At 42.5% G+C, this 15,198-nt stretch overlaps 1 protein-coding gene across 1 annotated transcript in view; it reads right to left on the reverse strand.

The window, feature by feature from the left end:
• The window catches only part of EIF3K (eukaryotic translation initiation factor 3 subunit K), a 56,117-nt gene that overhangs the window by 16,406 nt on the left and 24,513 nt on the right, over window positions 1-15,198 (reverse strand). The window contains exons 5-6 of the mRNA XM_069206975.1: window positions 5,014-5,080; window positions 3,380-3,457 (exon numbers count right to left, since the gene is read on the reverse strand). Coding sequence (XP_069063076.1) covers window positions 3,380-3,457; window positions 5,014-5,080 — 145 coding nt within the window. The remainder of the gene's footprint in view (window positions 1-3,379; window positions 3,458-5,013; window positions 5,081-15,198) is intronic.

Here is a 15,198-nt window from a genome sequence, read left to right on the forward strand (position 1 = left end):
CGGTGTGATGGAGTGTAATGGGGTGGTGTAGAGCAGAACAGAGTGGCATAGAGGGCACTGCCTCGAGTAGAGTGTTGTAAAGTATAGTGGCATAGATCAGAGTAGATTGTCATAATGTGGAGTAGTGCAGGAGAGTGGAATGGCAGAGTGGAGTAGTGTGTAGTAAAATCGAGTGGCGTAGACCATAGTGGAGTGGCATCAAGTGGCAGAGTGGAGTGGAGCAGTGGAAAGGAGTAGTGTGTCATAAAATCGAGTGGAGTAAAGTTGAGAAGGTGTGACAAAGGAGGTTGCATACAGTGGAGTAGTTTTGTAGAGTGGCATAGTGTTGTAGAGTGGAGTGGCATAGCGTGAAGTAGAGCATCACAGAGTGGAGGAGCGTCAGAGTGGAGTGAAATGCCGTAAAGTACAGTCGAGTAGATTGGCGCAGAGTGCAATGGCATAGAGAAGACTGGTGCAGAGTAAATCCAGTGGCATAGAGTGCAGTCCCGTGCAGTAGATTGTTTGAGAGAAGATGAAGTGGTGTAGAGAGGAGTGCTGCAAGGTAGAGTGCAATGACATTGAATGGATGTGTAGAGTACACTGATGTAGAGTACAGTGGCACAGAGTGCAGTGTTGACTAGTAAAGTGCTGTAGAGTGGAGTGATGCAGAGTAGTAGAGTGGAGCTGCCTAGATTGGAGTGCTATAGAGTGCAGGGGTGAAGAGTGCAGGAGTGCATAGCAGAATGGGGAAAGAGTGCAATGGCATAAAGTAGAGTGGTGCAGAGCAGAGGTAGAGTGAAGTGGTGTAGAGTGCAGTGGTGCACAGTAAGTTAAAGTGGCATGCAGTGTAGTGGCATAGATGGTTTTTCATAGAGTGCATTCGCACAGAGTGGTGCAGTGGCAGAGAGTGGAATGATGCAGAGGGGATGAGAGTGGAGTGTTACAGTGTAGTGTGGTAGAGTGCAGTGGTGTAGAGTAGAGTTAAAGTGGATTTGTGTAGAGTGGAGTGAAGTAGAGTAAAGTAAATTGGGGCAGAGTAAAGTGACAAAGTGCAATAGTGTAGAGTGGCATAGGGTGCAGTGGCGTAAAGTGTTGCAGAGTAGAGTACTGCTATACACGGCAATGGTGCACAGTTGACTGATGTAGAGTTAACTGATTTTGAGTAAAGCGTGTAGAGTGTATTGGCATGGAGTGCAGCGGTAGAGAAAAAAGTGGTGTGGAGTTGATTGGAGTGGAATGGTATAGAGTGAAACAGAGCGCAGTGGCACAGATCAGATTGTTTTATAGTAGAGTGCAATAGTGTAGAGCAGAGTGTAGTGGCGAACATTGCATTAGTGTAGAGTGGTGCAGAGTAGATTGCAGTGGCAGAGTGCAGTGGTGCAAATAAGCCGATGCAGAGTTCAGTGGCAGACAGTGGAGTGGTACAAGGTAGAGTGCTGTAGCATAGAGTGCAGAGGCGTAAAGTGGCACAGAGTAGAGTGCAGTGGCATAGAGTGTCAGAGTGCAGTGTTGTATAGTAGACTGTCAGAGTGCAGTGGTCTAGAGTGCATTGGCGTACAGTGGTGCAGGGTAGAGTGGAGTAGACAGCAGTGGCATAGTGTACAGTGGTGCAGAGTAGAATAGAATGGTTTAGAGTTCAATGGTGTAAAGTGCAGTGGCGTATAGTGCAGAGTGCAGTGGGGCAGAGTAATAGGCTTATAGTGGAGTACCATAGAGTGCATTGGTTTTGAGCAGAGTGGTGTAGTATGCATTAACATGGAGTGGTACAGAGTAGAGTGCACTGGCATACAGTGCAGAGGCATAGGCTGCAGTGTCGCAGAGTGGACTGGCACAGAATGGAGTGGCATAGAGTGCAGTGGCGAAGACTGCAGTAGCGCATAGTAGAGTAGTGTGGGATAGAGTGCACTGGCACAGAGTAGAGAGGCGTAGAGTAAAGTGGCATAGAGGATGTAGAGTGAAGTGATGCAAGTGAAGTGGTTCAGAGTATGGAGTGCAGTGACAGTGTGGATTGGCGTGCAGTGGAGAGGCGTGGTGCAGAGTGGGGCAGAGTGGAATATGCGTAGTGTGGTAGCACACTTCCATTACAGACAGCACATCTTCAGCTGAAACAACCATTACATTTGTACCAGTATACAGCACACAAATGATGTCTGGAAATGCCACCACCTAGTGTATTGATTTTTTTGGTCGTTTTAAAATATTTGTTGCCACCACACTTCAGAATGACCAAAATATTTGCTAAATTTGGGCTTTTCTAATTCTGAAATATCTGCACAGTTAATTTACAGACATTTAAATTTCGTTGTGTGCTAAAAAAAAAAATCATAACATCGTACAGCCTTCCTCAAGCACTGCTCCATAGCCAGCATGATTAATATATGTCACCTAACTTTTAGGTCCGAGAAAGAAAAGTAAACACCAAGCTCTCTGGAAGACAGACCTCGACATTTGACATCTGTCTCTGAATACACAGCAAATGTGACAAGATAAGTACATGATTAAAAGACCTGTTTACGCAAATTGAGCTGTAGTGGATAAATACAGTAAAGAGGGTTTGGGCAAGGGAAGGGACAAACTCTAACGGGACAGCCTAAAACAAATACAGCCAGCAAATAGAAAACAAGCAAATGTGAGTAACAAACCACAAAGCGAATGGTAAACAACAGGGGGAGCATTCCCCGGGAAGCTTTCCAAATGTCCCAAGATGGCTTTAGCAAACCAGACAGCTGCTCTATTTGGTAGGCTTCAACCTAAAAAGAATTTGCCTGTTAATGCAGTGCCAGAAGCTGGAGTGAAATTATCACTAGGAAAGTCTCAAAGACTACGCTCAAGTGGTGTGCAATGGACATCCTATTGGTAGCACGAGAACATGGTGATGGCCCTTGGCTGACGAAAAGCTGTATTCTTTGCAGCTTGGAATTCTTTTTTAATTTCAATTTTCATGCATTCTTGCTGGTTTCCTTTTGTGTCTCACGGTGCTCAATTTTTAATGAAAGATTAATATTGCACTAGGCATGCTGTCAAAGAAGGCATGCACCAGCCTTCTAGATGTTGCCTCACTGAGGTACAGGATCAGTGGGCTCAAATTGGAAATCTGATGTGGGAACGCATCTTCCGAGTATCCTGGAATCACAACCGAAAAAAACGAATATGCTTTTCCACCACACTGCTTTCACCAAATGAACGAGAGGCACAGACAGTTGGTAAGTTAGTTCTGTCAATTATCCATCTCTGCTGCAAAGATCCTGAATGCAACCACGTAACAGGCTCAAATACAACCACAATGATCAGCTCTGCCATTTATATATCCAAAATAAGCATTCTGAAATCGTTCCACCACTAGCTAGTTGTAGGGACCATTACAGCAGTCTCACAAGAATAGTAAGGATTATTGCCTTACCTGTTAGATCACCAAGCATTTCAACCAGCAGCCATCTGTCAATGTGCTGGTATGTGATTCCCACAACGTGGCAAATAACTGGGAAACAAGGAATTGAGAACAGGTGAGATTGGATTAAACTGCAACTGTTCAATGAATAAATAATATTAATCATTACATTTAATTAATGCAGCATTACTGCCAGCAAACACTGCACCTTAATTTACTACCTGGCCGCAACATGTGGTAGAACAATCGTTCCCTCATATTTTAAAAACTTTTCTAGCTGGTACATATGGTTTACCATATAGAACATACACATTCTAAATGCACAAAGTGCTGTGATAAAGCGAAGACGCAAGTTTGCGTGGTGCATAAAGTATAATAGACAGGATCACTGGATTTATGCGGCAGGAGAGGACCAAATTATGCAGCGGGGGAAGTACCGAATTATGCAGCTTAATGAGCATGCTTTGTGATAGCATTAGTCAATTATGTTGCCATTTGTACACACGCTAACACTTCCTGGGCATCAATTTCCACTTATTAGTACAAATGTAACACCTAAATACAATAATAACCAATTGAAAGAGGACAAGTTAACTTTTGTGGAGGGCCTTCCACGGAGCACATGTTGCTGTGTTTGTAGTAACTTTTGATCCGTTTGAGACAGAAACAATTTTATTGTTAAAATCTGCAGAATATGCAGCAGATGTTGAATTGTTGCAAATGTGGCAAATCCATACTTATGCAGAAAATGTAGCAACCAGGGTCGCATAATTCCAGTGGCCCTGACAATAGGAACAGGAAAAATAATAATTTAACTTTGCAGAGACTAGATCAAAAACTGTCTGGAAACATCTTCTAGAAGAGATGAGATTTCAGGGAGGACCAAAAATGTTGCTGAGAGGAAGCAGAATGTACAGGTAGTAGGAGTGTCAGGATGAAGAAGCAAGGAAAGAATGGTTTTAAATAGGAAGGGCCATGAAACAGAGAGGGAACAAATGGAACTGGAAGACAGAAAGCAAGAAGTACAATAGAGCTGTACAAGGGAAGAATGCTAAGGATCACGGACACATTTAAAGACTACACAATAACTAGTTGAGGAGATAGCCAATCAGAGGGGTAGGGCAAAGTGTAAGGAAAAGACATCTTACGTAGGTGTTTTTTTTTCTTTTTTTAAGAGCAAGTGTTTATATAAGACGAGTAAATGAATAAAGAACAACAATAATCAAGAAAGACAGGATGGGGATAAGGAAGAGAGTTTTGGAGGTCTGCATGGTCATGAAAGTTTGAAACATTACAGCAATAACAGCAGGAAATAGGGATATGTTGGGCAAAGAAAAATAGAGAAATATGTGAAGTGCTGGAAAAGGCTAAGGAAGGAAAATGGAGGAATGAACGTAAGCAAAATAAAATAAAAGATCTGTTTTAGATGAGCTAAGAGAAAGTGCATGAGAAGACATTCATAAGTTAGTTACATATAAACAGGAAAAGATGGAATAATGAGAAGTAGGAGTAAAAGAACAGAGATGTAAAAGGCGGAGAGTGATTTGCACAAACATGGTAGGAAAGTTTTAAAGAAATTAGGATTTTAGAAGCCAGATAAATAGGCGGGAATGTCCAACATCGTCCACCTTCCCTTTCACACTTACATTTCCTAACTGAATCTTCAAAGCCTGTAATTCCATCCAGCAGGTCCAGATTCTCATCTAAGGCTTGCTGTAAAAAGACAATACACTTTTGTTAAAGACACAACGAAGACTGTATCACATCTGCTGTGTAAAAGGTTAAAACATTGAGAATGTTAAACATTACTTTTGGGATTAAGATACCTAAAATAAAGATACATTCAAGCTCATTCATTACAGCATTTGGCTAATAATATTCAAGTCTCATATAGTCAAATCCAGTCAGAGACCTGAAATGACAAAGCTTTATAACATGGCAGTAGCAGACTTTACAGATTTAATACCCGATGGGATGAAATGGAGCAGCATGAACAATTTTCTGGATTCACATTTTGCCCATTATTTCTCCATCCAGTGGTTGGGTCCAGAATCATCTTTTTCTTTAGTGTTATTTTCCCCTCTGCATGGGTGTCGTTGAGCACCATTTGGTGGTATGTCCCTCGGTTTGTGATGTCAGACTTACGCCCCGGAAGTCTCTGTGCATAGTCGCCATCTTCAGATTCTTTTTTTTCCTTGCCGACTTATTAAGTCCTTTGGTTTGCTGTTTTCCATGAATTACGTTCTTCTGTTCTTTAAGCTTAAAGCACCGCATTTCAGCAGGTGTGACGGCATCACATGTGAATCCAGAAAATTCTTCAACCTGGAAAATTGCTCCAATAGGTAAATAACAATTTGTTTGCTGTGTGGATCTTTTCTGGAGTCATATGTTGTGCACTGAGTTTGTAGCAGTACTCTTTTTCCTTGGGAGGTCTGGCTAAACTGAGTTTGAGCTAACAAACAGATGTTCTAATATATTTGTGCCAATGGTGCTTTCTGTTTATCAGAATGTCCATACAACAGTTTTGTTGAAGGTATGTATGGATGCCCATGTAGCTGCCGCGCATACGTCACAAATGCAGACATCTGCTAAAACAGAGTGAGCACTGTTTCTCTTTTAATCTTCTGCTTTTTTGTAGCAAGCCTGGATTATCTGTACTATTCATTCCAAAGATAATAGTCTCCTTAGACACAGCTGAGCCTCCGTTGCAGTTTGCTGATGAAAAGGAAAAAAAGAACTGCCTCACTTTTCTGATCAGTCATGTATCCTTGAGGTAGTGCATGACGGTTCTCTGTACATCTAATGTGTGCAACGTTGCTTGTGCATGCATATTTGGCTGCTGGAAGAAACATAGCAGCTGAATAGCTTAATTAGTATGGATGCAAGAAGATAGTTTTGAGTGTTAATTATTTAGACTGCTTTATCCAATGGTTCAACGGGTAACATTGGCTGTGTGAGCACCATGTTTAGGTGCCACACCAAAATGGATGCAGACCTTGGTGGTACTGTCCTCTTTGCTCTCTCTAGGAATCTTTTGATGGCTGGTGCAGAAAGGCAGAATCAATCTAGGAATTCCCTAGTTTACACCACTGACAGGTGAACCTTGAGTAATTTGTAGTCAGGCTTTTAATTTAGCAGGAAAGTCAGGTAGCTGACGTCTACGTATTGTGTTCTACTGTCCACAATCTCTTCCCTGTTTCACTAATGAATATATATATATATATGTTGCACTTTGCAATACAAACGTTTTGAGTGCTTGGTCTTCTGCTGCTCTATGGCTTCTGAATTCCACGTCTGCCGGAGCCAAGCTGCCAGGTTGAGGCTGGCTTGTCCCAGGTGGCAAATCTGTTTTTCCTGTATGGTCATCAGGTCTGGTGGAAGTGGTAGCTTTGATATTGCCCCTATGAAATCTCACTAGATCTGAGAACTGTGTCAGTCCTGCCGATTGTTGCGCTATTAGCCTAATGGACAATTGCTTGCAATGGTTTATCACCAGTGGTGTGTAAGGGGAGGGGTGAGGGGGGGAGGGGTATGAGGGGGGGGGGGATGTACGCAAATTTCCCTGATCAGTCTATCGATAAGGCATTCCCCACAGAAAAGTAGTATGGGTACTTGGATGTGAAATCTTGTCATTTTGCATTTTCTGGGGGATGCAAAATGGTCTGACTGGTGTGCCCGCTTTGTGAAATACCCTTTGCATTATTTCCAGTTTCAGTTCCAATTCGTACAAGGCACTTGTTTGCCAGCTTAGTCTGTCCACCTCTACATTTTGTATACCTGGCAGATGTACAGCTGTCAAGGTTGTGTGCGTCCGTGTGGTCATTTCCAGATGTCCCATGCTAGTTTGGACAGTGAATACAACCTTGTCCCATCACGTGTACTGAGGTAGAATACTGTACTTGTTGTGTCCATCTGTATCTGTACGGTTTTTCCCTCTACCTGGGAGTGAAAGGCTTTGAATGCCAGGAAGACTGACTTGAGTTCCAAAACACTTATGTACTTTACAGAATCTATTGGGCTCTACAGAACCGGATGTTCAGTATTCTCCTGCGTGCTCCACATCCTATGTAGGATAATGCATCTGCGGTAATGATCATTTTACGGAGCTGGTAAGTTGAAGAACCTGCCTATGGTAATATTGTTCATGTTCTATTACTGTATCTCCTACTGTACTGTGTGTAACAACTACTAGTCTCACTCAGCTCCAGGTGGCCTGTAGCTATTTGTTCTTCAACCATTCTTGGATAGGGAGCATGTAAAATCTTTCATGTGAAATGAATGGTATACAGGATACCCTCATGCTTATCAATTTCATTACCGTCATTCCTGGTAGAGGCGATTTGGCTCTCACAATACTTGCGCTTTCTTGAGAACTGGAAGTTAGTGCGGCACCTAGGAACACTTTTTCTTACTCTAGTACTTGGGAGAATGTTTCTTGATTTAGGTGAACCCAAGCGTTCAAACCCAAGTGTTACCATCACCATATGAATCTTCTTTTGGCTTTGGGCTTGTAAGCTCGCCTTTACCATCCAGATGTCCAGATATGGGTATACATGAATAAACTGCATCAGCTGAAGTGTGTAGCTTCTACTAAAACCAGGCTCTTTGTTAAGACCCTGGGTGCAGATTTACTCCAAAGATTAAAACCTTAACTAATCATGTACCTTGTCAATGATGAATCTGAGCAATTTCCTGATTCTGGGGTTCACTGGTATGTGCATGTATGCATCATTGAGGTCTATGGGAGCTACATAGTTCCCTTTCATTAGCAAAGCTATGACCTTGTGCAGCGTGGTCATTTCAAACCGCTGAACCCTGAGGTATTTATAAGCCTGAGGTCTAATATAGGTCAGAAGGATGGATCCGGTTTTGTTACTAGAAAATACAGTGAGTACATCCTCTGGTTTCTCTCTCACCAGTGGAGCTTTTCTATAGTTTGCTTTATCAGACGTCAATTTAATTCTTGCTGCAGGGAAGATGATCCTTTGTGGTGTGAATCTTTTGGTGGCACTGCTGGTAGTTTCTTGAGCAAATTGCTGCAATATCCGTGTTCTATAGTTTTCAGTATCTGGCTGTCTGAGGACATTGCCTCTCATTCGTGGAGGAATACTCTTATTCTGCCCCTTATCGGTGGTGTGCTGGAGACACACTGTGAGGGAGTCACTTTGAGGCAGATAAAGAGCAGGCGCAAGGACTGCAGCAAATGGGTGGTTGTGTTGTACAGGACTACTGCCATTGCGGTGCAGCAACCTGCATACTGCCTCGTTGAGTAAAGGGCACCTGGGGGAGCTTGGATGGAAGAAGCCCCTGCCCTGTAGTCTTCTGGTTGGTGTGGGGACTCAAATACTCCCAAAACTGCAGGGCTCCCCACTGACATTTTTTCCTACTGTTGAAAAAAAAAATCTGTTGCAGCATTTTATCAACTGCAGTGCCAAACAGGTGGTCCACTGTGAAGGGCATATTTTTTATGTCTAAGGCCTGCACGTCTTGGTTGAAACACCCTGGGACTTGAAGCCATGAATGCCTCCTTAGTATTGTACCCATGCACAGCATCTGCTGCGTTCAGGGCTGATTTTAAGCGGGTTTTTTGTTATGCTCTTGCCCTCCAGGATGATTGTCTTTGCCTTTTTTCCAGTACTGCTCGGGTAAGTGTTGCATCAATTCTTCAATTTCCTCCCATTGTTAATGACCATAGCAGTTGAGGAGTGCAATAGAGTTCGGAATTCTTTATTTAGCAGTCACTGCTCTCTCCATTTTTCTTCCCATTATTTCCACCCACCTGCTCTTCTAGTCCAGTGGCGGTTGTGTTGATGTTGCGTTGTTACCCCTTTTCCTGGCAGGAGCCACATTGATTGAATCGGCCACTGCATTGCCCCTAATGAAAAGGTGGATCTGAGGGGAGGGGTCCAATGACCCCCTCTACTCCCTGACTCAAGGTGTCATCACCTTCAAGGAGATAGGCCCTTAAAGGCTTCCTTCTTCCACCTAAGGAAGCATGGACAGGTACATACTCCTTTACTGGGATGGCATGAGGTTTTTAGAAGGAAGCTAGACTTTGCTAAACTGTGCTAGTTCCTCATCGAAGTCCACCCCCCTCAGACATCTGCCAGCAGTTTTATCAGCAAGTTGTAGACCACCAGGTCATCTGGTGGCGAGGGCATTGAGGAATATGAATCTACTTCCTACTCTGGAGAGCAGGTATTGAGTTCTTGCCAGTCCGCCTCGTCAACACCCTGGTCTCTGAAGGAGTTGTCTTAAACACTAACTTTGCACTCACAGAAGCACTCTTTCCTTGTGTGGTTCAGGTATAGTCGGAGGCTAGAGCTCATGTGCCTGTCAACTGCTTCCATATCTGCGGTTTTTTTTTAGAACTGAAAATCACTTAGGGCACCCATTTGTTCTTTTGCAAGAGGGCCACCATTTTGGCTTCGAATCAACAATTATTTTACTAGACCTCAAACATAAGTTGTTTGGAGCCAACCATCAGAATCTTCTTCGGAGTTGGGAGCTTCCTGTCCATTACTCTATCCCAATTGCCTTTCGACATCAAAGAGGTCTCAAAAGGTCCTTAAACCTGGTTCCGTGAGGCCTTTTTAATGTCCTTCTTTCATTGAGTGATTCTATGCCAAGAGGGCCCTACGGGACTTCAAATCCAGTGTTGCTGGCTCGATCCCACTTCATGTGTGTGTTAACTTTCAACGCCTTCCTTACTGCTTCCAGCCCTGGAGATTGAGGACTCGCTCTTCGGCGTCAGACCCTTTACCGGCACCAACTCTGTTTCCTCAGTGGCTTCCTCCTTGTCGCTGAACAGGCCGATTCTGCTTAAACTGCATCATCACATAGTGCACCCAATTTGTTTCTCCTAGACCTTCAGGTTTTTGGCTGGAACTCAGCACAGGATTCACAACCCTCTGCACTTTGGTAAGCAGAGATTTCAGGCCTTGCAGTAATACCTATTCTGCAAACTTGTGATGGAACATTGGACAAAACCTAGAATGAGTATTTCCCACTCCCACCCCTGACGGTCCCAAGAACCTGGCTGCACATTTTCCAACTGTGCGGTTGTCTCTCTAGTGGCGTGTTTTCAGTGAAAAACAGTCAATGGGGATTAGCCCAAGTCATCAATATCCCTCAATGTGCTGGTAATTTTTGCTGGCTTGTCCAGACTTTCCCTCAACACTCCATCGATAAACCTCTACAATCCTCCTGGAGCTCCTCCATTTTTCTTCCAGATCTAATGCCAGAAAAAAGAACCAGAGAATGGCAAACAATGACAGAGGTTTCCAAGGCATAAGTCTGAAATCACAAGGGGAGGAAGGGTCTGACATTGAGAGAGAATAGGGCTCAACAATGCCAACAAAGAGGAAAAAAAAACACTACAGAAAAGATAACTCTGGACATAATCACTAGTTGACAGAATATTGCACAGCTTGTGAATTTCGAAAATATTTACAGTTCATTATTATTTGTACACCGTTTATCGGCAGAAGTGAAAGCTGTTATTGAATAGAACAAAGGGTGGTGGTATCAGCAGGGATGTGGAATTCCCATCGCCCCACGCTGGGACATATTGTTTGGGGTCAAGGGCAACAAGTTATCATGTTTATTTTGTCCTGAGGACATGTAGGCCCAACCCCCTGCAGCACAAACACTCTGGCTGCCAGTTTACAGTGAAGGGAACTGCAGTTGAGGTAATGTGTGTGTCCATATGTTAATGCTGTTTGAACTTGTATTTATGGTTCATTAATGAAAAGCCTTCATTACTAGGGGGAGCGCTGTAAATTAACGTTTTATGGTCACACTGCACTACTGACAGCGGTTCCAGTAAAAAAAAATAATAATAATAAGTGTACATACATGTTTGAAAAGTTTAACAATATGAGGCTAAGTATAATACTTCCAGAATGCTCTCTGATTAGATACAAATGTTTGCAGAAGCTTGTAAGCAAGAGTGATGCTTCTTTGCTTTAAAAAAAAAATGTTCTGAACAAAATGTAAGTAGGAAAAAAAAGTTTTGCTATTGAGAAATTTTAGGTGCTATTTCTTTGAAGCGTTATTTAGTAAAATGTGCTGATGCATGCTAGTATTTCTAAAAAATATTCCTAATGGAAAATCAGTGTAACCATTTTCAACAAGATTATGGGAAGCATGAAAATAAACAAGCACTGGCAAAGCCAACCGATCAAACATTTTTTGTGAGTCTTTTGGTTTCGTAAATGTGTGTCTTGTTTTGAAACCGTTTATTGTTGTGGGAGCTGCTAGGCCCTCACCATTGTAACAAACATTGGCAAAAAGCAAAAAAAGGGGTTTTGGCCTCAAAAAGCACACATTGCTGTAAAAAAGAAGGAAGGCTCCAATATGATGAGTAGGTTCTTTATTAGGAGTATCTTATCCATACACCATCGAAGACAACCATCCCTCTCCATCAGCTCACCATCAACTCCACTGGAACATTCCTCACCCCAAGAATCTAATATGATGCCATGCATGACATCTGCCTCAGGAATGAAATCCCTTACATTCTACCATCTATTAAGAAGACATCTACCACACTTCCCACCAGTGGTGTAACAAAGGCCCGCGGCCCCCCTCCAGGGTGCCAACTCAGCACAGCACCTGCACTGAGGGAGTCTGGAGGGCGGGGTCCCTCCATGTACCTACTCACCTCCAAGAGACTGCTTGATATTACTAAACTTACTAATTAAGCACACATTCCAATTTTTACACTAGGCGTCTTCATTTCTTAAAATATGGAAGTTTTAACATTGGGTCAACTACTATTGACCGTAGTAGAAACATACAATGCACAAGGGAGATTATTGTTTCACTAACCGGTTATTACAGGTTTACCTACTACACCCAGGAGGCAAATCTACAGGCAGCAGAAAAGCAGAACACATTTGTGATGCATTTCATTTAGCTTAGCCAAAACATGTTGATTTCTTTACATTTCATACGCTCTTTAAGCTCCTCTGGGAATATGCCAATTTACCACTATCTGCACCAACAGTAAAACAAAAATAACATCCATAATACCACTGGTTAACATCATGAAGGTACAAAATGCACTAAACAAGATTACTTTTTTCCCACCTTTGTGGGCACAAGACCAAAACAGAGGATACAATTCACGTGCTTTGACGACTGCAAATATGTTAAAGCCTTTGGAGTAGAGGTTTTACTGAGAAATCTTCAGAGAAATCACCCCAATTCACAAAACACCTAAACTCACCATGCATTTCTTTACTTAGGTCATTATGCTAACTTAGGTCAGTCACCTCCTAACAGTATTGGTCTCCACCTCCCTGAGCTTTTAATCTATCTGGTGTTTAAAAAAAGTTATTTCTCACTGAAAAACTCTGAAAGAATACATGGCGGACAAGGATGATCCACATTTTCAAGTTTGATATTAGTGTCCTATGGAACTTTTTCTCCCATTGATGGACATCTTTGGGAGAGTCTAGACAAATATCTCCAACCGTACAATTACCTGGATTCTCCAACTCTCACACCGCAATACTATGCGAAGTGAGAAAAAATGTCTTATACAACTTTAAGAGGCCATCCCATTAGTTTACGGACACCTAAATTAGAATACAACATCTGACATGAATAAGACTCTCTCTATTACTCATGTCTCATTCTCTGCTAACCTTTCCCTTCTCTCCTCTATTTGCATGCAAGGGGGGCCAGTCTCCAATCTATCTCATCCACTTGCATATCTAGAACATGGACTACTGGTAATTAGGTTTATCTTTCATCTTCTTGCAATTGATGATCAATTTCAATGATGATATTGTTAAATATACAGGTTATCATTCCTCATGCTTTAACTCCGTTACATATGTTCAAATATTATAAAAATATTTGAATGAAAAAAAGCTTAGTTGAGGCATTTTTTAAGGATCTCCCATGTAATTACCCCCATGTCTTCCTGATTTGGCTGTTTGGGAAAAAATGTGCATGTTTTTCAAGATCAGGATTACATAAATGCGGGAAATTACACTTAATTTTTTTAACTAGTGAATTTAGCCTAACAAACTAAAGAAGAATTTAGTGTTGGGCCTAAATCACAGCTGACCACCACTGTACCTATATACAATACCCTAGTGTAGGAAGCTGGCTCTTTCATAAACAAAGTATAAAGAGCCCATCATAATCATGCACTCCACTACTAGTTATCGAACAATGCAGTGTTTTCACTAAGTAGTCTACAAAATCAACCCAGGACTGGCTCGATTGTGAGCCCCCCCACAAACCTAATTCTATACCCCTCAGTGGTGAATCCAAAGCTCTCAATCAGGGTAGTCTTTATGTGGTCATAGGATTCAGCATCTGCACCAGTGAGTGTGAGAAGTCCATCCCTACACTTGCCAGTGAACAGTTCCCAAAGGAGAGCTTCCCAATGAGACCTTTTCAACGTTCTGGCTCCACAAGTCCTCTCAAAGGCTGTGAACCACTTGGTGAAGTCATCACCTTCCTCATATTTGGAGACAATCCGTTTGGGGATTTTAGAGCTCTTAAAGTGTTCTCTGTCTCTAGCTGTTGTATTGCTGGCACCATTAATGGGTGCTAAGCCCATTTCTGCTCTTTCCCTTTCTATAGCCAAGAGCTGTATATCCAAGGCTAACCTTTTGGCCATCCTTGCTAAAAGGAGGTCCTCTTCACGGAGGCTGGCCTCAATGTTCCCAGAGGAGCTGGACTTCTCTGTGGGAGACTCAGATGCTGTGAGCGCTATCCTTGGAGACAGGGTGCTTCGGGCCCTGTCTTCCCTAGTTAGGTTAGGAGGGGGAAGCTCATCCTCCTGATCCCAAACTTCTTCCTCGTCTGAGGGGAGGTTTTCCTCCTCAGTAAGGTGTTCCTTTGCACACTCTGCCAAGAGCTACTGGAGCTGAATCTTGGCAGGGTTGGAACCAGTTTTAGTTTTTCTTAAACCACAGAGGGACCTTAACTCCGTCATCTTAAGATGGAAGTAAGGGGTGAGGTTGAGTTCCACTACAGTGTCCTCTGAGCTACTCATTTTGTTACTAAAGTTGGGGATTACTTTTTGGAACTAAAACCTACTTCTAGCTACTTACTCCTAACTATGGTAACTTTTAAATCTGAAACTAAGGAACTTAGTTGTGTAATCAGATATTGGTTGAGAAGTCAAGCAAATGCAAAGTCGTACACCCCAACGCTGATTGTCCAATGTAGGAAGCTGGCTCTATATATACTAAATCAAAATGAGATATAGTGTGCACAGAGTCCAGGGGTTCTCCAGAGGCTTAACAGAGGCTAAAGTAGATAATACTAATGCTCTCTTTTGTGGTAGTGTGGTCGAGCAGTTAGGTTTATCAGAGGGTAGTGCAAAACATTTGTTGTACACACCCAGACAATAGAAGAAGCACACACTCAATGACTTAACTCCAGACCAATAGTGTTTATATAGCAAAAATATTTTTCCTTAATTTATTTCTAGAACCACAAGATTCAAGTTGCAGGTAAGTACTTCAATAGGTTTGTATTTCACACATATAACAATATCACTTTGTTTGAAATCAATAAGTTATGCAGTTTTTGAAATATTGGCAATTATCTGTTTTAAAAGTTGACAGTGCAATTTTCAGAAACAGTTCCTGGGGGGAAGAAATGTTAGATAGATTTGCAGGTAAGTACAAATCTTACAGTTCCAGTCTCCAGTTGTTAGGTAGTCCACAGGTTGGGGTTCAAGTTAAACCCAAACGCACACCACCAGCAACACAGGGCCAGCCGGGTGCAGAGGTCAAAGTTGAGGCAAAATTAACATGGGCTCCAATGGAGACTAGGGCCACTTGGAATCTGGCCTGGTG

This window comes from Pleurodeles waltl, chromosome 9, assembly GCF_031143425.1.
Source record: "Pleurodeles waltl isolate 20211129_DDA chromosome 9, aPleWal1.hap1.20221129, whole genome shotgun sequence".
In the NCBI taxonomy this organism is placed as follows: domain Eukaryota; kingdom Metazoa; phylum Chordata; class Amphibia; order Caudata; family Salamandridae; genus Pleurodeles; species Pleurodeles waltl.